The sequence below is a fragment of the Mercenaria mercenaria genome, chromosome 8 (genome assembly GCF_021730395.1).
Source record: "Mercenaria mercenaria strain notata chromosome 8, MADL_Memer_1, whole genome shotgun sequence".
Classification (NCBI taxonomy): Eukaryota; Metazoa; Mollusca; class Bivalvia; order Venerida; family Veneridae; genus Mercenaria; species Mercenaria mercenaria.
This window is the reverse complement of record NC_069368.1, coordinates 74,225,134-74,249,785: the sequence shown is the minus strand read 5'-3', so window position 1 is coordinate 74,249,785 and position 24,652 is coordinate 74,225,134. Positions and strand designations below refer to the sequence as shown.

At 35.6% G+C, this 24,652-nt stretch overlaps 1 protein-coding gene across 1 annotated transcript; it reads right to left on the bottom strand.

Moving 5' to 3' along the window:
- Positions 1–626: 626 nt before the first annotated feature.
- On the bottom strand, positions 627–24,652 carry LOC123566064 (nucleolar protein 6-like). The gene is made up of 5 exons (XM_053549192.1): positions 24,507–24,652; positions 21,317–21,631; positions 20,018–20,134; positions 12,761–12,943; positions 627–656 (listed from the first exon to the last, which is right to left on the bottom strand). The coding sequence occupies exons 1-5, from the start codon at positions 24,537–24,539 to the stop codon at positions 627–629; spliced, it is 678 nt and encodes a 225-aa protein (XP_053405167.1). The 5' UTR covers positions 24,540–24,652.

Genomic DNA, 24,652 nt, shown 5'->3' with positions numbered 1-24,652 from the left:
GATTTTAATATTACAATTGGTTTATAGCAAAAATTTATTTAAACGAAAACAATGTAATAGGGATTTAACTCAATATAATGTGCCTCTATATTTGCTAAATAAATACGAAAAGTGAAAAATGTCACAAAATGTTGCTTAAACTGTTCATTATGTTATTTTACAACGGGTTTGAATCGCTTCACTTAAAATTTGAGGCTGTTGGCTCGTTTTATATGTTTGAACCACAAATTTGTGGAATGTTTAACATCTTTTGATAACTTGAATTAGATCTTAGAATATAAATTACATGTATATCATATGTAGATTTTATTAGATATGTCATATATTGACAATGCATATCATTGTCTCTTACAACTCATATATATATATTTATTTATTTAAGTCTCATCCATTTACATTTATACAGTAGATAGAAGCATATATACATAAAGTAAGATAAAAATGTAAATGGTCAGTCTATATGAAAATTATAAGAGACTGTTAATAACGACAATATGACAATATCACATATGAATTACATTTATTAAAAGTTAGATTACTACCGCTAATCTATTTAAAATACTAAAAACTGCCATAAATAAACACTTTTAAGACACTCACATCGAAAACTGGATAAAAAAGTCTTATCAGTCCTGATCCAATCGGACATTGGTTACCTAAATTTATATAAAAGGATATAACAGTATTACAATCAGGATATGTATCCTTCAAACGCAAGACTAAAATAATCCTTTTTAGGTCATTATGGCTATTGTGATGGCTCACCGTCCGGCGTCCGTACGTCGTCCGTACGTCCGTCCGGCCGTCTGGCCGGCCGGCCACTTTCCTTTAAACAACATCTCCTCCTAAACCACCTGGCTAATTTTGATGAAACTTCACTGGGATGTTTCTAGAATGGTCTTCTTTAAAAATTGTTCAAGGAATTGAATTCCATACAGAACTCGCGTTGCCATGGCAACCGAAAGGAAAATCTTTAAAAATCTTCTAGTCCAAAACCAAAGGTCCAAGGGCTTTGATATTTGGTATGTAGCATCATTTAGTTGTTTTCTACAAGGAATGTTCAAATTATTTCCCAAGGGTCACACAGTTTACATAGACTTATATAGGGAAAACTTTGAAAATTCTTGCCCAAAACCGCAAAACGTAGAGCCTCGATATTTGGCATGTGGCATCATCTAATAGTCCTCAAATTATGCCCCTGGGAGGAACAGAGGCCCTGCCCCAGGGGTCCCAAGTTTGACATAGACTTGTATAGGAAAAAACTTCTTGTCTGAAACTGCAAGGCAAAGGCTTTTGATATTTGGTATGTTGCATTGCCTAGTAGTCCTCTACCAAAATTGTTCAAATTATTACCCTGGGGTAAACAGATGCCCCGTCACGGGGGTCACAAATTTTACAAAGAGTTATAAGGGAAATTCTTTTTAATTCTTCTTGTCTGAAAGTTCAAGGCCTAGGCCTTTGATATTTGGTATTTAACATTACCGAGTGGTTCTCTAACAAGATTATTCAAATTATGTCCCTGAGGTGCAAAAGAGGCCCCGCCCCGGGTGTCAATTTTATATGAGTTATATAGGAAAAATACTTAAAAAATTATCGGATCATATTTCCTATTTTCTAGACTGTGTAATTATAATTACCTGATGACCCAAGTAATTAGGGGTCACTTGACTGTGACTTTGACCTACTGTCCTACTTTCTTGATTTTTAAGATACATCCTTGAAATTTGGATGACATATACAGTTTTGCATACCGATCTTTAAACTGATTTTCAGTGACCATAAATGTGACCTACTGACCTACTTTCTTAATATTTTAGCATCTGTTTGACATTTGAAACATGTAGCTCATATTAGTCAGGTGAGCGATCTAAGGTCATCATGACCCTCTTGTTATATTTACAACATCTACTACACCTGTTATTTACAACTAAACTCATCCTGATCTTCCATCAGCAATTTCATTTATCTCCCTTACACAACACACCCTCAATTTGCCAAATATCAAGATATATCTCATTCAAGACGTACAGATCACGAATGCACTTTGTTTTACTAACTATAATATAAGTGTTGTGTTCTAGCTTCTAATATAAGGTAGCAGCAGTTTTAACAATATCAGTATTTGAAAAGATAAAATCTAACTTATGCTCGTCTGACAAATTTGTAAAGTGATTACAAACCTCTGATGCTTTTTTCAAAAAGTTCACTTCTGATAATATCATAAGCTGGACAATAGTATTACATGTACCTCATTTTCTACGCTATTACAACAAGCTGGACATATCCTGTCATTAACCGAAAGCCTTTCATAACTCATATATTTTTAAAAAGGTATGTACATTAATTTATATGTGTAATATATATGTAATATGTCTTTTTATTGCACTTGAGATATTGATATAAATGTGAATAATTAAATTGATGCCGCTCACTTGTGTTGTTATTATTCCTGATTCCTGGTTGTTTGGAATTGTTAAATTCATTCAAAGTTATTCTATGACAAAGTTCCGCTAAAGCGGGTGCCGAGGAGAGGGACGTGGGAGTGTTACACATTTCATTACCACTCAAGCAAAAACTCAGTAAAACCGAGTCTGCTTATAATTTGTTCGGATGCTGTTCATGCTTCTACAGTAAATTGTTACAGATTTTATTATCGTAACCCAAATTACATATTTATAAACGTGAACAATTGCTTCGTATAGTTAATATGTAAACATTAAATCAACGAGTTTATTTGTATTAACAGTACTATGCATTAGGTTTAAAATAGTACACACAGCATAAATGTATAGATAAACACAGTATAATTATGTATTACAATTAAAAATCTGCCTGTTTTTTTTTTAACACTCAGTTGTTATTGACGATTTTATACATCTGAAGTAAATATCTAAAGATAAAATAGTTTAGCGAAAGTTTGCCATTGCATATTATGAATATTTCCAACAATTTATGCGGTATGTATATGCTCAGTTTACATGAAACTTTGATGCTGCATTATTATAGAAACTTGTGGTTCCTAGAATACGTTTTATCCTGTATCACTGATTTAAGCTTGATAAAAAATAAGAAGAAGTTAAAAAGTGTTAACACAATAATATATACAATTTATTATTACATTTAATTTTATATATCGGCGGTGCACAGTTTGTACCATTGACCAGTCTACAGTTCAATAAATTCAGAAAGTTTATTCCTTATGTCATGTGATAAAGTTTGCCGATCATCTGTCAAACCCATTAGCCCTGGATCCTTCGTGTTTCGGACAGCAGTTTTGACTACTAAACGGCAAGCCATTTAATAAATGCGCGTCGTAAAATTCTTCACGTTGTTTTCTTACGTCAAACCTGACAGGCATGAACTGGCTGCTTAATAATGGTGGTTGTAAAGCAAAGGGTCAGTTTGAGATGTTAGCTGCCTGGCTATTGAAGGAAAGTGGCTGCTTAAGATAGGTGACATCAGAAGGGATTTTCAACTGCAATTATAGGTAAGACACGTTAAGGAGTATATGAATATCTTGATTATAAGTTAAAATGATAAAAAAATACATCAGCTACACGAAAAAATCATAGAATAATCACCAACATTTAGAACAATATATATTTAATAAATATGTTACCTGATTCTGATGCTATCACTTTTACAATATTCACTTAAATAAAACGGGTTTATCCAAGTAAAAGCACGGTTTTGATAGGGAATTCCCCAGTATTTATGGTAGAAAAAACACAGTCTACCCGAATGATCGTTTAAACATAAAACCTTTTGAGTGAATTTATAGACTATACGTAATACGTTTTACATTTATATGGATATGTGCAATTATGATAATTATATTACCAAATCTTTATAACGCCAGTATTAACAATAAAACACGATAGGCATTGTAAAGATATAAAATAATTTGTGTTTTGCACAAGTTAAAGCAAAATAGAATAAAATTAAAGCAATTGTAGTGTATCACATTCAATACTTTTTAAAGCTATACTAATGCAAACCGGGTATTAGTTCTTTTGCCAGTAATTAAAAAATTACTGGAGGTACAATTTTGAAATTTAGTCTACTCTTAGTATAATATGTTGTTGAAAAGTTTTCACAATTTTAACACAATCAATTTATGCTATAAATTCACTAATTTTACGACTTCAGCCCTTCTTTGAAAAATAAAAAAAAATACACTAAAACATCTAGAATTTACAAACTAGCGAAGCACGTTATGAGGGTATATCGTAAAAGAGCTCTTAATACGTTTGTAGAATTTAAATTCTTTTAACCAGACATATCAGCTGTGACGTCATCTAAAGAACGTTCTCCCTGACTATAAGCGGACGTCGTCAAAACAGCGGCCCGTTATCACTAAGCAGCGTTGACGTAACTTTCGCGGTTCAAACGAAATGAACGTTATAATTTTCAATGGAAAAGAATATGGCGAAAGTAAATACTTTGCTTTGTTGCCATTTTCTTCCTTCGTAACGTTTGTCACTGGTTTGTAAATTTTAAATAGTTAAGCGTAATTTTGTGATTTTTCAAAAACCTGTATTGAAGTCGTAAAATTTATCTGAAATCTCTGTTTAAAATTATTGCAGTTTTAAAATGTTATAAACGACATAATGTTCTATGCGCTTGCTAAGTTGTAAGGACGTTCATTCAGTATTTTTGTAAGTCGTAGGCAAATTATTAAATTGCGGATTAGCTTTTAAGTTCAGTATATAGCAATAATTCCACGAGTGCTTACTACATATATTTAAGAAATAATAAATATGTGCCTATATATTATCAGTTAATAAAATAGGGCAGGAGTTCGGATGCGTAAAAATTTAAAATCACGAGTGCGTAGCACGAGTGATTTAAATTTTTCGCTTTCCGACGACTGCCCATATTTTTTTAAATGATAAAATTATTGGAACATATTTATTATTTCGTTCTAACACGCAAATCTTGTTTTTACGCACTACATTTAGCACGATATGTCATTCGGGGGCCTATGCTATTATAAAAACTCCCCACGAATAGAAAGCGTTGCATCAAACGGAATTTTCGATATTCAGTAATATTTAATTAAAGTGTTAAGTAGGTATTGCCGTGAAAATGTTATTTTCAATAACATCTAAGGTCGGGTATAGATATCAGAGGTAAATACTGAATTCAAAGTTTATATATGCGTTTCTAAAAATAGTACACGTCACTACTTTTGGCACTGAAACATACACGCAGAAATTTTCGGCGGATATAAAAAGGTAAACATTGAGTCTGGAAGATTGGAAAAATGATTCTGATTTATTTACTGTCCAAGTAGAATCTAGTTGACATTTGTGGTTGCCCTTAACGCAGAAATTGTAAATACACCCACACGATCGACATAGATGCACTGGTGTTGAAATTGAAACTTACCCGGGCTGAAACATTTTCTTACGGTAAAAATATAAACAAATAAATTCATCAGTTAGAAATTGTTTGTTTCAGAAATTTGAGGTACTTTTTATTCTACTAGCACTGTAAAAGTCGAATATTTAGTTGGTATTTTTACTGTATATAACGGGTCGAGGCAGAGAAAATCCCCACAGTCAGTTACAATCGTAGGCGGAATGGAAGAGCTATATTTTATCGTAGATTAATGTATAGGCGATTTCGCTATATGTTTATATATCAGCTGCTGCGGATCGTGTTAGAATATTTCTTAATTAATTGTTGGTTAGTGAATACCAATTGTTTTTCCATAGACTTCCATTATAACATTATGGCGTGTACAGCCATAAATGGAAACATGTATATCTTATCACATTTTTTTAACTATGATCTTAGTTCTGGTATAATATCGGACGAAAAACATCTGTTTATGAGTGCAGACTATTTTGATCAGCAGTGAACATTACTTTTTCATCAGCAAATAGGATCATGTATATAGACAAACGTTCAATATCTTTTTCAGTTAACTCATCAAAATTAATATTTTCAGCAATATCATTTATAAAGAATGAAAAGAGCAAGGGAGACACCATGCCTCAGGGTATACACAATTATTATAAATGTAATTGAAATATACATAAATAAAGAGATATAACATTATTTGCTTCAATAAAGAAATCAGACACAACTTTTGTATCTCTTTAGAGAACACACAATTTTTAACTTCTTCTACAGAAATAGCTCTATCAATATATTTCACATTTACAGTCTCGTCAGGTTCTGAATGAAATTTATCATTCATGAACTGACTCTAAGAATCGTTTGATATATTTGATTTTTAAACTCATCAAAACTTACATTAAAATCAAAGCAAATTTTTTATATACTTCCAAACCTTGCGAGGAGACGTTTTGCTAATATTAGCCATCTTTACTTTTTCTTTATCAAAAAGCATATGTTTAGCCATTTTTTTCACTTTAATGAATTGTTTAGCATCGACAATCTATTTTCCTCCGATCTTATACCGGCATAACGATTCTTCGAATAATAAAACGTCTCTTATATTTACACTCATCATTAAACCATAGAGATTTTCGTTTCTTTTAGTTAAGACGATGATAATATGTTTTACCATACATGAAATGAAAAACATTGATGTATAAGAAAGAATTGTACATGATCAATATCGTATACACGTGTAACAGATTTTAATTTATTTGTTTTAAACTGTAATTTGTTTTTCAATTTTATTTATAAACTCTTGATTTTCTAACATGTTCCTAAGATTTATACTTTCAACTTTTCGTTCGTATATCAATTAATAATGTTATAATCCATTAACCAATCAAACAGATGCAGGAAGACTAATTTTAAAAAAAACACCAATAGATGTATCTGTATATAAAATGCGTATTGGTCTTAATTAGCTTAAACATGAAAGATTAATTACAATGGGAAACAAGAACAAGTGTTTTTTTTCTTATTTTGTATCTAAATTCAGAACTGTTTCACTTTATTTAATAAGATGATGTATTTTAGATAGATAAAACAACCAGAAATAATCATACGTAGCTTTTTTATGGGGTAACATTGATGTTAATTATGTTACATGTGTCTGCGAAGAGGTGTCTATTGTATTTTTCAGAATGTTACGCTTGTTACACCCATTTAGTTAAAAAAAACCCTTGTGTATGCAATCGGGACTGCATTTTACATCTGATCTTCATGCATTTTGATCAGAATGTTTTTCTAGACAAAATCTAGGTCAAGTTCGAATATTGGTCATCTGGGGTCAAAAACTAGGTCACCCAGTGAAATCAAAGAAAAAACCTTGTATACGCAGTAGGGGCTGCATTTTACACTGGATATTCATACAGTTTAGTCAGAATGGTTGCCTTGATAAAGTCAAGGTCAAGTTAGAATATGGGTCATCTGGGGTAAAAAACTAGGTCGCCAGGTCAAATGAAAGAAAAATCTTGTTATAGGGACTGCAATAGGGACTGCATTTTACACTGTATCTTCGTGGGATTTAATCACAATGTTTGTCCCGATGAAATCCAGGTCAAGATTGAATATGGGTTATCTGGGGTCAAAAACTAGGTCACCCGGTCAAATCAAAGAAAAAACTTGTGTATGCAATAGGGGCATTTTACACTGGATATTCATGAAATTTGATCAGAATGTTTGTTTTGATGAAATCTAGGTCGAATTTGTATAGGGGTTATCTGGGGTCAAAAACTAGGTCACCCATTAAAATCAAAGTGAATTGTGAATGCAATAGGGACTATATTTTAAGAAAGATGTTCATGAAATTTAATCAAAATGTTTGCTTTGATGAAATTTAGATCAAGTTCAAATATGTGTTATGTTGGGTCAAAAATTAGGTCACTTGGTTAAATCAAAGAATAACCTTGTGTATGCAATATGGGGCTGCATTTTTCATTTGATGTGCATAAAATTTGATCAGAATATTTGTCAGCATGAAATCTCAAATGAATTTTAATATGGGTCATGTGGGATCAGAAACTAGGTCACCAGGTCAAATCAAAAGAATAAGTTTGTTTACACCCTAGGGGGCACACTTTTTTTCTATCTCTTCATAAATCTTGGTAAGAATGTTTGTTATGGATGATCTTGGATGATTTCAAATATGGAACACAAAAAATAATGATATCTTCCCATCACAGTTTGACATTCTTCTGCAATTTTGAAAAAAAAAAAATCAAATGCTATTCTGCCATTTTCACTCTTAACATCGTACATATTACTATATATGATAAAGTATAATGATAAAGTATAATGAAGTGTCTTTTTATTCACAATTGATCATAATCTACACAACTCAAGTTTCTGTAATAACAACTATATATTTAAAAAAGCGAATGCTATGATATACCGGTATATCCTCTGAATTTACATTAGATGCAAATCGATGAAAGAGACTATTCTTCGAAAAATAAAATTCTTGCTTTTGAAACTATTGGAGGTTCCATACATACATCTAATTCATTTAATGTAGTTTGTGGATTAATCGACTTAGATTCATCGGAACATTTGAGAATCATTTCATATGTTAGTTTTGCTGTAGATAATTATGGTTTAGTCAAGACGGCATGTTGCTGAAGACTTACTTCGGTTACAGGTTCTCTTTCGGTAAGCTGCTCTAGACAATAATACATATAGAACAATGTCTTCTTTCATGATCAATACTCCAGTGTATCGTTATTCAAAATGTTGCTTGCATTAAAGAAGGATACCTTCAAGGAAAATAGACACGTTGCTGAGTCTTACTTTACTTGTTTAAATACCAACTTCTCATAATCATCGAAACGTTGTAACCATTCTAACATGCTAATTCCAAAGTGTGGAAAATATATTTACGAAGACAAAAGCGAAGTTGTTCAATTCCTGTTGTTTTTGTTCGAGTAACGTAAAGTAGCTTAGTCTAGTGATCATTGTTAACAGTTTGTAGCTCATTTATTTGAACGTTTTGCAGTATGGAATCTGTAGAAGATTTATATCCCATTCCATTTTGGTAGAGGACCACTAGATGATGCTTCATACCAAATATCAAAGCTCTAGGCTCTGTGGTTTTGGACAAGAAGATTTTCAAGTTTTTCCCTATATAAATCTATGTAAATTATAGAAATAAACAAAGGGCCATAACTCACTAAAGAATTGTTGAACCAGTCTGATTTTCAGGGGGACGCAACTAGGGTACCAATACATCATTCTGACAAAGTTTGGTCAAAATCCCCCTGGTAGTTTCTGAGGAGATGCGATAACGAAAAATTGTTAACGTAAGGACGGACGTCGGACCACGGACGCAGAGTGATTTGAATAGCCCACCATCTGATGATGGTGGGCTAATATTATGGTTTCGGCTTACATATTTCGAGGCTAGAAAACAGACAAAGAGAAGTACACATGCAATAACACATGATCAAAATATGCTCATGTACCTCAAATATCAATAGTTACATAAAATTCTAATGTCGTGTAATTGTTACTTAATATATGACAATTGTTCTAGAAAAACACTTGGAGCACGTTTCACATTAAAATGTTAATGTTTACTAAAAAGAGCTGTTTGTGAACCACATATGCCCTCATGATGTCCCGTTCAACTTTCAGTACTAAGACTTTCTATGACCCTGATCTCTAACCTACTGACTCCTAAATAATGGGTCATCTACTGACCACAGGCAATCATCCTATGAAGTTTATAGACTATAGGCCAAAGCATTCTTTAGTTTTTTCACTCAAACAGATTTTAGTGGTAGTCACAGTGTTGTTAAATTTTCTCATCCTTTGGGATCATGGAGTTCATTCAATATCTATGTAATAAAATTCCGCTTAAGCCGGTGCTAGGGGATGTGAGAGGTGTAGCACTTTCTATTACCTCTAAATCAAACTGTGTCTGCTATTAAAACAATGAAGGTTGTTCTCTTGCTCTGGATTGTCTATATTTTGAATAAATCCATTTACATGACTTTGAGTCATTACGTGACACCAGGAGACTCACTGTGAACACACTGTGAACAAACTGGACACCACATTGACCCCCAAAACACAAAAGTCTTGACGTCAGAGGATATACATCTAAACGGCGGGTGAAAGAAGCCGTACTCATCAAGCAGCGGCGACCATCGCTCAACCGGGATGAGGGGTTGGAGCTTCCAGTAGTGTACAGTCCTCTCCTGGTGTCATATGACGACTCAAAGTCATGTGACACCCACTGACTAGAACTCAGTGCAGTCAGCTGATGAAGGCTATGCGATATAGCCGAAATAACCAGGTAAAAAACAATAGCAGCATTCGGCGAGTTATCTTCCCAAATGATTTAACAGGTGTCGCTACGGGCGAATAGGTCCTATCATGCGGTGTACTCTCGGCTTTTATGATAGTGTTAAAAAAGTGATTCTGTTATTTCAAAAGATAGAATCATGTAACTTATCAATATCATCTAATTAGATAGCTACATGTTTCTTCTGTTTTTAACAAGAAATTTATAGCCTCACTTAAAATACTGGCCAGTAATATATAACTGAAATAGTGTCCTAGCATTTATTTTTAAGCGGGTCACATTTGTTTTTAATTTGTGAGCAAAGTGGGGTTAGCTAATTTAGCTAGTTGAAAAATATTGCTAAATTTACCCCTGTATGGATACTTTGTTTCACATAGACAATGATTTCTCTAGATATATTAAGTTTGCATAAAATTTCCTATCCACTGGCTGCATACTGATTGTTATCATAAAAATGTGCATGCCATGTGTCCTGTTAACACTTAGGGGTTAAAGAATATGTCATTGAAGCAGACTTAACACTTCCTGCTCCCACGTGGGTGTTACATATTTGACAGTCTGATGTTAATGTTTATAATAAGTTTTCTTAATACTTTTTACACTGATTTGACATAATGTCTAATAGGTCTCACAAAGCTCTACAAATTTGTGGTCTGTATATTAAAAATCCTCCGGGTGTTTTTATAATATGTAAAAATTCATATTTTGACATTCTTGTGATTTTTCTACTTTGTTTTCTATAGAAAAGAAACAAACGTGTCAGGTTTTTTTTTTTGTTGATTAAAAACATTTCAACTAATTGTTGGGGTGTTATCTCAAGAGGCATGCTTTAGGCTCGACAAAAATTTGAGATTGAACCAATGGCCCTTTTATTGGAAGTTTGCATTTCACTTTATGTGGGCAAGCTGCTGTGAATTTGAATTGACTGAAAATTAAAGAGGCCGCACCATCAAATTAAAATTAACAGGAGATCTATGTTAATTTGTCAATAGAGATCATTTATGCCTCATGGATGATATTTTCATAAATTATATGAGAAAACAGATGTAATAATTAACTGGGCTGATGGAAATTTATAGGGACATCTGATCACAAGGACATATATTTTAACGTTTTACAGTAAACATTCTTATAATTTCTATATTATTCAAGACCTCAGCTGTGTATGCAGATCTTTCCGAGTAAACTGTAACTTTAGGAATATATACTGTCTATACTGATCCTTTATTTAAAGAATATAGTCTGAATACTTGCAAAATGAAAGGATTTTCCAAGGAGGGCATTTGATATTGAAAAACTACTTAAAAGCTAAATAAAGCATTTATTGCCACAATTAACAAATATGACAATCATACAGTCCATGAATAAACTGACACACAGAAAATGCACTTTAAAACAGTCCTTACAGCTAGTCTGTTATTTTTCAAAGCATAGAATATCAATAGATATGAATAAAGCTCTTTGAACACTCAAAATTTTGCTCAAGTGATAAAAAGCTGAACTTTGATTACATTTTCGGATACTTTCCAAATCTACTAATATTTTGAAGTGACAACGACTGTATAACGATGTAAGTATACAAACTTTAGTCTAGGACCTATTCGCATTTAGCGCCGCCTATACGCGCACCTGTTTTATCAGGGGAATTAACTGACCGATATCGCCCATTGCTCTGAGTAAAATAAAATGGATTTATTCAAAATATAAGTCTGCTATCGTTTTGCTTGGTTGCATTCTATGCTTCCAAAGGATCATTTTACAGACTTTATTTTTGTTTGTTTGTTTGTTTTGGGTTTAACGCCGTTTTTCAACAGTATTTCAGTCATGTAACGGCGGGCAGTTAACCTAACCAGTGTTCCTGGATTCTGTACCAGTACAAACCTGTTCTCCGCAAGTAACTGCCAACTTCCCCACATGAATCAGAGGTGGAGGACTAATGATATCAGACACAATGTCGTTTATCAAATAGTCACGGAGAACATACGCCCCGCCCGAGGATAGAACTCGCGACCCCGAGATCCGTAGACCAACGCTCTTACCTACTGAGCTAAGCGGGCGGGCACAGACTTTATTGAACTTTGATCTATTGACCCCAAAAACAATACAGACAGGCGATCACACTATGAAGTCTGAAGGCAGGATACCAAAAGTTTCTTAAGTTACTGAGTGGAGACCATTTTCCATTTTGAGGTCACTGTGACTTTGACCTTTAACCTACTGACTCCTAAAACAACAAAAGCCATTTACTGGCTAAAGGCACTCATCCTACGAAGTTTGGCGGAGACAGCTTTCAATCTCAAGGTCACTCTGACCTCAACCTTTGACATCTGACCAACCATTCTCTAAATGTTGATCAGAAACTGAATGGTCTACTGACATATCTACCTACCAACAGACCTTCTTTGAAGGGCGGCATAATAAAATCAGACAAACTATCAGTGTAAAGGTGACACCACTTCATTCAAATATTAATATTCATTTAACACATTTCTCTGGCACTTGCACTATGTTTTGAATCATAGCTTAAAGAGAAATTTGCTTAAATACCTTTGGCATAACAACTATCAGGTCCACAGTAACATTTGGCTTTATACAAGTCTCGAAGACAAAACTTCCCGACAACCTCACATCTACTGGCGGAATAAAGTGAAAACTGCCTTTAACGTTGGAGTGTTCCACTGCTAATGGAACTTCTATCCCAGAGTCCTTTAACCATGAATAATCTTGCAGCTGAAATAAATGTTCATACAATAATTATCTTTCAAATCATTACAGATTACAACGTTACACTACAACTTTTGTAATGATGTACTGGTGGGAGGACACAATATACAAGTATATCTGTTGGGAGTAAAAGTTATGGGCTCTTCAACACAGAAACCCAGGGTTCAAGCCATACAAGCATCACATAACCTTCTCTTATGACACTTGAACTGATGTTCAAGGAACCAGATTCAAGAGTGATTCAAATAAGTCTAGAGATCTTTTTCCCTTCACAATCAAGCTAAAATAAAATGATTTAAATTAAACTAAGTAAAAAAATACATTTCAAAATACAGCATGGACACAAGGCATTTTTCACATCTAGTTCACTTTAATGTTTATTATTCCTTACAAAGAAATTTTGTGTCAGGACAGGAAATATTAAACACTGCATGTATCACTATAAATGTATTTTCGGTACTCTGTAACTTTTTAACCCTTACCCTGCTAAGTTTCTATAATGAACTTGTCCATCTTTCAATTTGGATGGAACCATTAACTATTTAAAGGGGTGCTTACCAAAAAGATACTGACTGAATAGCCAACAGTGCAGATCTTGATCAGACTGCATGGATGTGCAGGCTGATCATGATCTACACTGGTCGCAAAGGCAGAATCAATCATGTCCAGCATGATAAGGGTTAAAAAGCACCTTGAAGGAAAAGGAGAGCATAAAAATACATAATCTTTTGAAGCATACATATGAAGCATGTGACATTTATTAACCTTTAGCCTGCTAAATTTCTAAAATGGACTGGTCCATCATTCAATTTAAGCAAGAGGTGTTCACTGAAAATTTACTGACTGAATAGCGAATACTGCAGACCATGATCAGCCTGCCCAGATGTGCAGGCTAATCTTGGTCTGCTTTGGGCGCAAAGGCAAAACCACTTGTTTCCAGCAGGCTAAAGGTTACATGAACTTTATATTCCCTTCCCTCCTGCCTCTAATCTCAGAAGGAGACATGACATGACAAGCAATCTATTGATCAATCCCTGTGTGATAAAAATATTCCAAATGTCAATTCTGGACAGATGATAATTCATATACTCAACTTTTACTAACTCCACACTTTGTCCTTTTATTCCAAATGTAAGGAGTGCTTTATGTCATGTGCCTCCTGGACGTGTTTACAAACAAAACTGAACAGGTCAGGAAACAGTTCCATGATCATTATAAGATTTGAAACTTATATCAAACAAACTGTTTGTCAATTTATTACAACACACACAAAAATGAATTTTCATAAAGATTGATATATATAGTCCATAAAGATATTGTCTTTGTTTGGTAATATTTTCAAAGAAATGTGGTTATAAACTTTATAACTGTCGAAACTGGCGTAAAGTTTAACATTTAACTTTGCCGTTTTCTCTTAAAATGGCATCTTTTCAGGATTTTAAATTGCCCTTGGAAACTTCATTTATTACGCGAAAAGGCTAGTGAGGTGATTTTACTAGTTATTTGTTTTTATAGACTGAAATGAGGAGAATACTAACCCCTCTAAAGTTTTCAAATCAATGTACTGATCCTGCGCCAAACATATCCTGTTACCTAGTGTGTTTTAACTGGTTTGACAGCAATAACTGGCAAATTAATAAACCAAGGTATCAGAATTTTCAAGACAAATACTTTGGCCATTGATAAGAATGGCAAAGTTACAACAAATTTGTGAAACCTTCATATATGGCTGGTTTAACCTGAGTAATATGAGCTACATGTTTCAAATGTCAAACTGATGATAAAATATTAAGAAAGTCAGTAGGTCACATTCATGGTCAATGAAATTCAGTTTTATGATTTGTGTGTAAAACTGTGTATGTCATCAAAATTTCAAGGCTGTATCTCAAAAAACAAGAAAGTAGGTCAGTAGGTCAAGGTCACAGTCAAGTGACATCATATTACTTGGGGTCATCAGGTAATTATAATTAAACAGTCTTTGAAATAGGATCAGATTATTTTTTAAGTATTTTTCCTATATAAACTCACATAATAACTAAGTGACCCCAGGGCGGGGCCTCTTTTAACCCCAGGGGCATAATTTGAACAATTTTGGTTGAGGACTACTAGACAATGCATCAAACCAAATATCAAAAGCCTAGGTCCTATGGTTTCAGACAAGAAGATTTTTAAACTTTTTTTCCTATACAAGTCTATGTAAAACTTGGGACCCCCGGGGCTGGGCCATATTTGACCCTAGGGGGATAATTTGAACAATCTTGGTAGAGGACCACTAGATGATGCTACATATCAAATATCAAAGCCCTAGACCATGTGGTTTTGTACAAGAAGATTTTCAAAATTTTCCCTATATAAGTCTATATAAACCATGCGACCTCCGGGGCCGGGCCATATTTGACCCTAGGGGGATAATTCGAACAATCTTGGTAGAGGACCACTAGATGACGCTACATAACAAATATCAAAGCCCTAGGCCATGTGGTTTTGTACAAGAAGATTTTCAAAGTTTTCCCTATATAAGTCTATATAAACCATGTGACCCCCGGGGCAGGGCCATATTTGACACTAGGGGGATAATTTGAACAATTTTGGTAGAGGACCACTAGATGATGCTACATACCAGATATCAAAGCCCTAGGCCCTGTGGTTTTGGACAAGAAGATTTTTAAAGTTTTTCCTTTTGGTTAACATGGCAACCAGAGTTCTGCATGGAATTCAATTCTTTGAACAATTTTGAAAGGGGCCACCCAAGGATCATTCCTGTGAAGTTTGGTGTAATTCTGCCCAGTGGTTTTCAAGAAGAAGATTTTTTTAGAAATTGTTGAAGGACAACGGACTACACATGACGGACATCAAGCGGTCACAATAGCTCACCTTGTCACTTAGTGACAGGTGAGCTAAAAATTTGGGCATCAATGTAAAGTATCCAATCAACTGTCTATCAAGGTACTTCTCATTAATGTTCATATATATCAAAAACTTTCCTTCACAATATGCATATTTAGGTGTTACCAGCCTGTAGGAGTGTGTGTGTGTGATCGGGTTTAACGTCTTTTTCAACAATTTTTCAGTCATACATGTATAAAAGACGGTGTCTACTTGTAGCAAGGAGCACAATGCCCAACTTTATAGTGCTGCCTCACTGGAATATCACGCCGTAGACACGTGACATGATACTCCACCCAGTCACATTATACTGACACTGGGCTGACCAGTCCTAGCACTACCCTCTTAATGCTGAGTGCCAATCGAGGAAACTACTAGTACCATTTTTTACGTCTTTGGTAGGACGCAGCCGGGGATCGAACCCACGACCTCCCGCACTCGAAGCGGACACTCTACCACTAGGCTACCGAGGCGGTTACCAGCCTGTAGGAAAATGTGTATAACTGGACAGGGGTCCAATTAAAATTGGCAAATTATGTTATTCATGTATATATATCAGGCCCCCATCCAGTAATATTTGATTTGAGGGGGGGCACCAGTTCAAAATGAAGGCATCATTGGCAAGGTGCATAGGGGGGAGGTAGGTAAAGGAGGTGGTGCTCTGCTCATGTAAGAGTCAGGGGGCTCTCCCCCTAGAAAATTTTGAAATAAGGTATGAAATGGTGGCCTCTGGTGCATTTTTGGGTCTGAATTTTGAGAAAATAATATTTCTTTGCCAAAATAGTTGAGGGCAACTTTGATGACTATAGGTCACTTCTCAGCCAACTTGCACTGGCCACCTCAGCCCGGCCCTGGAACTGGGCCTGAATTATATTATAAACATACAAAATCAATAATATAACAAGAGCTCGTCGAACACGAAATGCCCCCCTTGATGCATTCAGTAATTGCACAAGGAACAGAAATTATATGCTCACTGTAAACAAAAGTTCTACCATTCTGGTTTAATCTGACCTTGACCTTTAACCTATTAACCTAACAACAGATTACAGAGTGATCTTGGCGCCATCCACTGAGCCATTTTTGAATGTTCCAAATTTCAAGACTTGTTCAAGGTCAAAATCAAGGTCAAATTTCATTTCGGTACAAAACAATGTGTATGTGGTCCAAATTTGAAAGCTGTGGCTCGAGAAATGTGAAAGTAGGTCACTAGGTCAATCTCAAGATCAAAGTTCATTTCAGTACACAAATTATACATGTGGTTCAAATCTGAAGGCTGTAGCTTGAGAAATGTGAAAGTAGGTCACTAGGTCAAAATCAAGGTCAAATTTTATTCTGGAACACAAAACTATGCATGTGGTCCAAATTTGGAGCCTGTACCTTCAAAAATGTGAAAGTAGGTCACTAGGTCAATCTCAAGATCAAAGTTCATTTCAGTACACAAACCTATGCATGTGGTCCAAATTTGAAGGCTGTAGCTACAGAAATGTGAAAGTAGGTCACTAGGTCAAGATCAAGGTCAACTCATGTCAAGGTTCATCTTGCCACTCAAAACTATACATGTGTTCCAAATTTGAATGATGTAAGTTATGGACATGAAGATTCTAAGTTTTTCCCTATATAAGTCTATATGAACCATATGATCCCTGGGCGCGGGGCCATATTTGACCCTAGAGAGATAGTTTGAACAAACTTGGTAGAGAACCACTAAATGATGCTACATAACAAAATATCAAAGCCATAGTCTTTGTGGTTTGGACAAGAAGATTTTCAAAGTTTTTCCCTATATAAGTCTATGTAAACCATGTGACCCCCAGGGCGGAGCCATATTTGTCCCTAGGGGAATAATTTGAACAATCTTAGTAGAGGACCACTCGATGATGATGTCATATACAAAATATCAAAGCCCTAGGCCCTGCGGTTTTGGACAAGAGGTTTTTCAAAGTTTTTTCCTATATAAGTCTATATAAACCATGTGACCCCCGGGGTGGGGCCATATTTGACTCCAGGGAAATAATCTGAACAATATTGGTAGAGGACTACTAGATTATGCTACATACCAAATATCAAAGCCCTAGGCCCTATGGTTTTGGACAAGAAGATCAGAAACCGTTTAACTGTTCCTGGCCAATGTGACCTTGACCTTTGACATAATGACCTCAAAATCACTAGGGGTCATCTCCTGGTCATGGCCAACCTAACTATCAATTTTCCTGACATTAGACCCAAGCGTTCTTGAGTTATTGCCTGGAAACCATTTTACTGTTCCTGGTCACTGTGACCCTTGACATACTGAACTCATAATCAATAACGGTCATCTGCTGGTCATGAACAACCTCCCTATTAACTTTCGTGACCCTAGGCCTAACTGTTCTTGAGTTATCATCCGGAAACCGTTTTACTGTTCAGAGTCACTGTGACCTTGAACTTCAACATACTGACCTTAAAATCAATAGGGGTCATCTGCTGGTCATTACCAACCTGCCTATCAACTTTCATGATCCTAGGCCCAAGTGTTCTTTAGTTATCATCTGGAAACCGTTTTACTATTCAGGGTCACTGTGACCTTGATCTTTGACATACAGACCTCAAAATCAATAGGGGTCATCTGCTGGTGATGACCAACCTCCCTATCAACTTTCATAATCCTAGGCCCAAGCGTTCTTGAGTTATCATCCGGAAACAGATTGGTCTACATTCCGACCGACCGACCGACCAACCGACCGACCGACATCTGCAAAACAATATACCCCTCCTTCTTCGAAGGGGGGCATAATAAAATTTGTACAGAAAAATTAATTTGCGTTTAAATGGAGTAACTTCTTTCTTAAGTCAACAGTGTTTGTGCTATTGCAGCATTGCTGCTATCGTAGAGTTCCAGTGATGTCACAGTTTATACAGCCTTTGTAGCTGTCATCTTACTAATTTACATGTTTTAAAATCACTCTTCAGGTTCATTTTGGGATTACTACAAAAACAATATCATTTTTGTGAATGTTTAAGCACACTGTATTGATTCTGCAGTGCTTTCCTTTAATTAAACCACAGCTAAATACTTAAGGCTATTAAAGCCCCTACACACTACTTTGTTCCAGAGAAAATAAAATGTTTTAATCATGAGTTTGACCTTCAATTCTAACCTTGAACTTGCACCTAATGACCTGAGTTGTACACTTTGTAAGTTGTCTTGATGAGGTTAACAACTGAAGAAAGTTTTATGAAAATCCTACTAGTGATTAGGAAGATATGAAGCAGAAACAAATTGAAAGTAACTTGATCATTGACCTCTAAGTGTGGCTTTGACCTTGGACCAAGTGATCTGGATTGTGCAATGTGCATGTCTTGATAAGATAAATGGTCTGGACTGATCTGGGCTGTGCTATGTGCATGTCTTGACAAAGTTAACAGTTAATGCTAATTTTATAAAATTTATACAAGTGGTTTAAAAGATATGAAGTGGGCACAGCTTCAGGCTTTTTGATCTTTAACCTCTAAGCATGCCCATGACACTGAACCTCGTAAACTGGGTAATGTACTCAGTCTCTGCATGTCATCTTGATGAGGTAACAATCGATGCTAGTTTTATAAATTTAGACAATACTGACTGGACACATGTTAAGCTATTTTACCTTTGACCTTACAGTATAAGCCCTTATTTAATGACCTGCGTTACACTCTCTGCACATTGTCTTCAGGTAAACAATTCATTTTGTTTTATGAAAATCTTCCCAGCAGTTTAGACAATTTGGAGCAGACACAAAGTTCAGCTATTTAACCTTTGACCTCCAAGTGTGATCTTGACCTTGAACCTAGTGATCTGGGTTATGTGCCTGAATATCATCTTGATGAGGTTAACAAATGATGTTAGTTTTATGAAAATATTCCCAATGGTTTAGAAGATGGACAGATGGACAAGTAGACGAACATTTCAATGTATTTGGTATACACTACAACTGGGAATTTTTGTCTTAAATTTAAGAAAAAAAATGCTGTTTTTTTTTTGAGAACATGATCCAATAACAGCTGTAAAATCAGAAAAATGCTGCTTGTCTTCCCTGTTTATGTGGGGAAGTTGTTACTCACCTGAAGCAAAGAAATTAGTTCTAGCACAGAATCCAACAGTACAAGGTAGGTAACAGGCACCTAATAAATAACCGAAGTACTGCTGAAAATTTCAAACAAACATAGACTTACCTCATATTTGACACCTTTCTTTAAACCCATGACTGTATCTTTCAAAGTGGAAACTGTGTTTTCGATCTCCTTCCTCCTCTTTGTTTTCAAACTCACTTCTGACAGAAGTTCTGTAATCTGTAGGTAAAAGATAATCATTTAATAGTCTAATTTATATTGAGACAGAATACTGTAGGCCTTAATTTTCATAGTTTCCACCTAAAGAACTTTTCCATGGAATTTTAAAGATAACAAGAGCTGTCGGAGGACAGCAACGCTCGACTATTCAACAGCCTTGTCAATTGAATGAATACAAAAGTTGAAAAAGGGGCAAAATTTTGTAAAATGCAAAGTAGAGGTATTGAACCTCTGTACTGCATGTCATATCATGACAGTGAACAAGTGTGTGAAGTTTCAATCCTTTCCAATTTGTGGATACTGAGATACCAGCTTACATACAAAAACTTAACAAAAAACTGCTAAGTCAAAGGGGCATAATTTGGTAAAAATGCCAAGTAGAGTTATGGGACCTTCACAGTGCATGTTAGATCATGACAGTGAACAAGTGTGTGAAGTTTCAATCCATTCCAATTAGTGGATACTGAGATATCAGATTACATACAAAAATTTAACCAAAAACTGCCGAAAAAGGGGCATAATTTTGAAAAAAAAGAGAGTAGAGTTATGGGACTTGCTTAGTGCATGTCAGATCATGATAGTGAACAAGTATGTGAAGTTTCAATCCATTCCCATTAGTAAGTACTGAGATACCAGCTTACATACAAAACCTTAACTAAAAATTTCTAAGTCGAAAAAGGGGCATAATTTTGTAAAAAAGCAAAATAGAGTTATGGAACCTGTGCAATGTAGATCAGTTCATCACAGTGAATAAGTGTGTGAAGTTTCAATCCATTCCCACAAGTGGTTACTGAGTTACCAGCTTACATACAAAACCTTAACCAAAAATTTCTAAGTCGAAAAAGGGGCATAATTTTGTAAAAAAGCAAAATAGAGTTATGGAACCTGTGCAATGTAAGTCAGTTTGTCACAGTGAATAAGTGTGTGAAGTTTCGATCCATTCCCACAAGTGGTTACTGAGATACCAGCTTACATACAAAACCTTAACCAAAATCGGGACACGGATGCGGACACGGACGCCGACGCATGAGCGAGTGCAATAGCTCACTACTCTATGAATAGTCGAGCTAAAAACAGAGCTGTCTTATAATAGCAACCAAAGGGGCATAAAAGGTTTTTAACTTAAAACAAATAGGATGTTTTTTGCTTTCTTCTAATAACAAATGAGTAAAACATCAATACCTGCATTCTAAATAATGTTGAATGGAAAAGATTTTCTGTTTCCTTCAGTTGGTTTAGCTCCTCGTTGGTCGGTGGTTTATACAGATCACCTTTTGACAGTCTGGCAGCTTTACTGACTGGCTCGCCAGATTGTTTAGACTGATTTTCAGCAACTGCACGCTTCTGTTTAGATCCAGTCTTGACAGATGCCTGCAGATCAGCCTTCTCATCATCTTCATTCACCGAATCACTTGCCCCCTTGTCTGAACCTTCACTGTCACTGCTATTTCCATCATCATCACTGGCATCATCATCATCATCATCATCATCAGAGACCTTAAAATGAAATAATATAGATACAGTCATCTCATTGCAATATGAACTTGCTCAGTTGATGCTACAAGACCAATGAAATGACATCATGTTTTAGGGTCCATCCCCACAAGATAATGTCTTCACAGACTCAAAAGAAAAATGCATATTGATATCCACTACATGTACCAACTACTTCAAGTTTTCATTTTTTCTGATGGCAGTCTTAATGTTGAACAACCTCCCAACATTTGCAGTTTTGTAGCCACGGCCGTTCACTGTTACCTATTGTAATCATGGGTTGCATACACACAATAGAACTTGAATGGTAGTGGAGCTGGGCTTTAAGTGTGAACAGGATAGCTTTGGTCATTTTTCAATCACTAATTATTAAAACCACATCTAAAGATACTACCCAAGATTTTTTATTATATATCAAAATAATAATGTGTTCTCTTTAAAAACATTCAGTATTTTAAAATTCTCTCAAATACTTTTCATTCACTGATGTTTTTTAAATACCCAATGATTTATAGTCAGTACAGGATAGCTTTGATTTTCATTATTATGACATGTGAACAATAAAACAACAAGCAAACATTTAAAATGTATGCCAGATTGTCTGCTTGCAAGCCAGTAAAAGAATGATGGAAATTTATACAATAATCTGTGTCTAACAGGGCATAAGCTAGGCTCAGATTTTAGGGAGAAGTCACTTCTCCTTCAGCTTAGATTAGGGAGAGGTCGGGAGGTTTTAAGGAAAAGTGGGGAGATTTTATGGAGAAAAGCCCTAGGCCCTGTGGTTTTGGACAAGAAGATTTTTAAAGTTTTTCCTTTCGGTTAAAATGGCAACCAGAGTTCTGCATGGAATTGAATTCTTTGAACAATTTTGAAAGGGGGGCCACCCAAGGATCATTCCTGTGAAATCTGGTGTAATTCTGCCCAGTGGTTTTCAAGAAGAAGATTTTTTAGAAATTGTTGACGGACGACAGACTACGCATGACGGACATCAAGCGGTCACAATAGCTCACCTTGTCACTTAGTATGTAACAGACCAAATTTGGTGTAATTTTGACCAGTAGTTTCAGAGGAGAACATTGTTGACGCCGGATGACTGACCACTGACGCGATGATCATCCACCTTTACTAACAGCACACCCTTGGTTCAGGTGAGCAAAAAAGGAACTAAATATACATATGTTTTATATAATTTCCTGTAATAATTTAAATTCTCTGAAAATATAATAGGTGAATCTGTATTTTTATCTTTGTGAATCTTGTGCAATGCATGTGTCTTGACAGGTATGTAATTATCCCCAACTGAAGGCGAAGGGATATTGGCGTTGTCTGTCCATCAGGAGCCATATCTAGGAAGTGGTTTGGAATATTTAAATAAAACTTCATATACATGTTCATCACTATAGGGAAATGCGACCAATTAAGTTTCAGTCAGATTGCCCAAGTAACAACAGAGTTATGGCCTTTAGTAGTTTCTAGTGTTAACTATATAGGATACTATAAATATGGCAATTTCTGCTTCATATTTGACCTAGAACTATGAAACTTAAATTGAATTGAGATCACCATAATGTGGTGCACACACAATTTTATCAGAATCTCTTTTGTAACTTCAGAGTTATTGCCTTTTAATTGTTTAAATATCCACAAAACAAACATAACCAACTGGTAGAATTACAAACTAACCAACTGGTAGAATTTCATTAAACTTCTTTCATTTTTTTCCCATGAACATTTATTATCAATATGTGAAGTTGTGTACCCACCCGGTCATCCCTATTGCCCTGGTCAGTTGATTTCAGATTTTATACATAAGAGAGAGTCAGGAGACAATGCGCCAGAGATCTAGCCTGAGCCATTTTAGGCTGTATAACATGTCAGTGACACTGGAGGTGCAGCCAAAGTCGGACATTGCATTAACGCGCTGCCTGTCTTTGGACCACTTCTATTTGGTCTATTCGGGTTTGTGTGTATGGAAACCAGACTTCAGGGGTTTGGAGTTAACCTTTATATTCTTGCGAGGGGAAACCTAGAGTTTGATTTGCCTTTTTGGTTGACCTATTTTAATATGTGGGTATCCCACAAGAGATCGTTCGAGATATCCGTGACGAGGTATTTTGCTGAGGTGACAGATTCTAGTAGTGTATTTGTATCACAGGGTGAGAAAAATGTGCAGCCAGACCGGGACTCGAACCCGGGGCCTCAAAATACCGTTCCGATGCTCTACCGACTGAGCTACCCGGCCACTATAGTCTTAATTTTTCGACTGCAAGGCAGACCGATTTTACAGAGTCTGTGACAGACTGACATTTACCATATGTCTGCCTCTACATCGTGGAGGAGAGATATTGACCTGTGCAAAAATTATCACAATGTCGCGACTCCCGTAAAATTAGCTGGACTACCCGGCCACCTACACATTTTCTCCCCATTTTAATATTCAAGTCCTATACCGTGACATACTCCCCCGCTATATGAAATTCGTCCTTGAATTTCTAATGGGATAGAGGACAAGGTAAACATGATCTCAGAGTATATTCAGTCACGGCCCCAATTAAGTGGGCACCAAAATGTCACAGGGTGAGAAAAATGTGCAGCCAGACTGGGATTGAACCTCTGGCCTCAGAATACCATTCCGATGCTCTACTGACCGAGCTACCCGGCCACCTACACATTTTCTCCCTGTTTTAATATTCAAGTCCTATACCGTGACATTAATGTACGCAGATACTCATTACCAGATTACTGTATGTGCCAAAACTGGAAAAAGTTGGCAAAACATTAACACAGTCAAATGATTCAGGGCTTCGCAAGATGTAAAAATAAACTATTGTACAATTAAAGAAATGACATGAAATATACGTAACACTCTTTTGATTACCATTTCAGTTGTATCTCTAAGTTTTCTCTTCATGACAGTTTGGATTTGTAAACAGAAACACGTGTTTTTTCTTCTAGACTGCGCTGAATATTTCGTTACAAAGACGTGACAGTGTAATACAAAAATTACATCCAGTCCGTCATCCT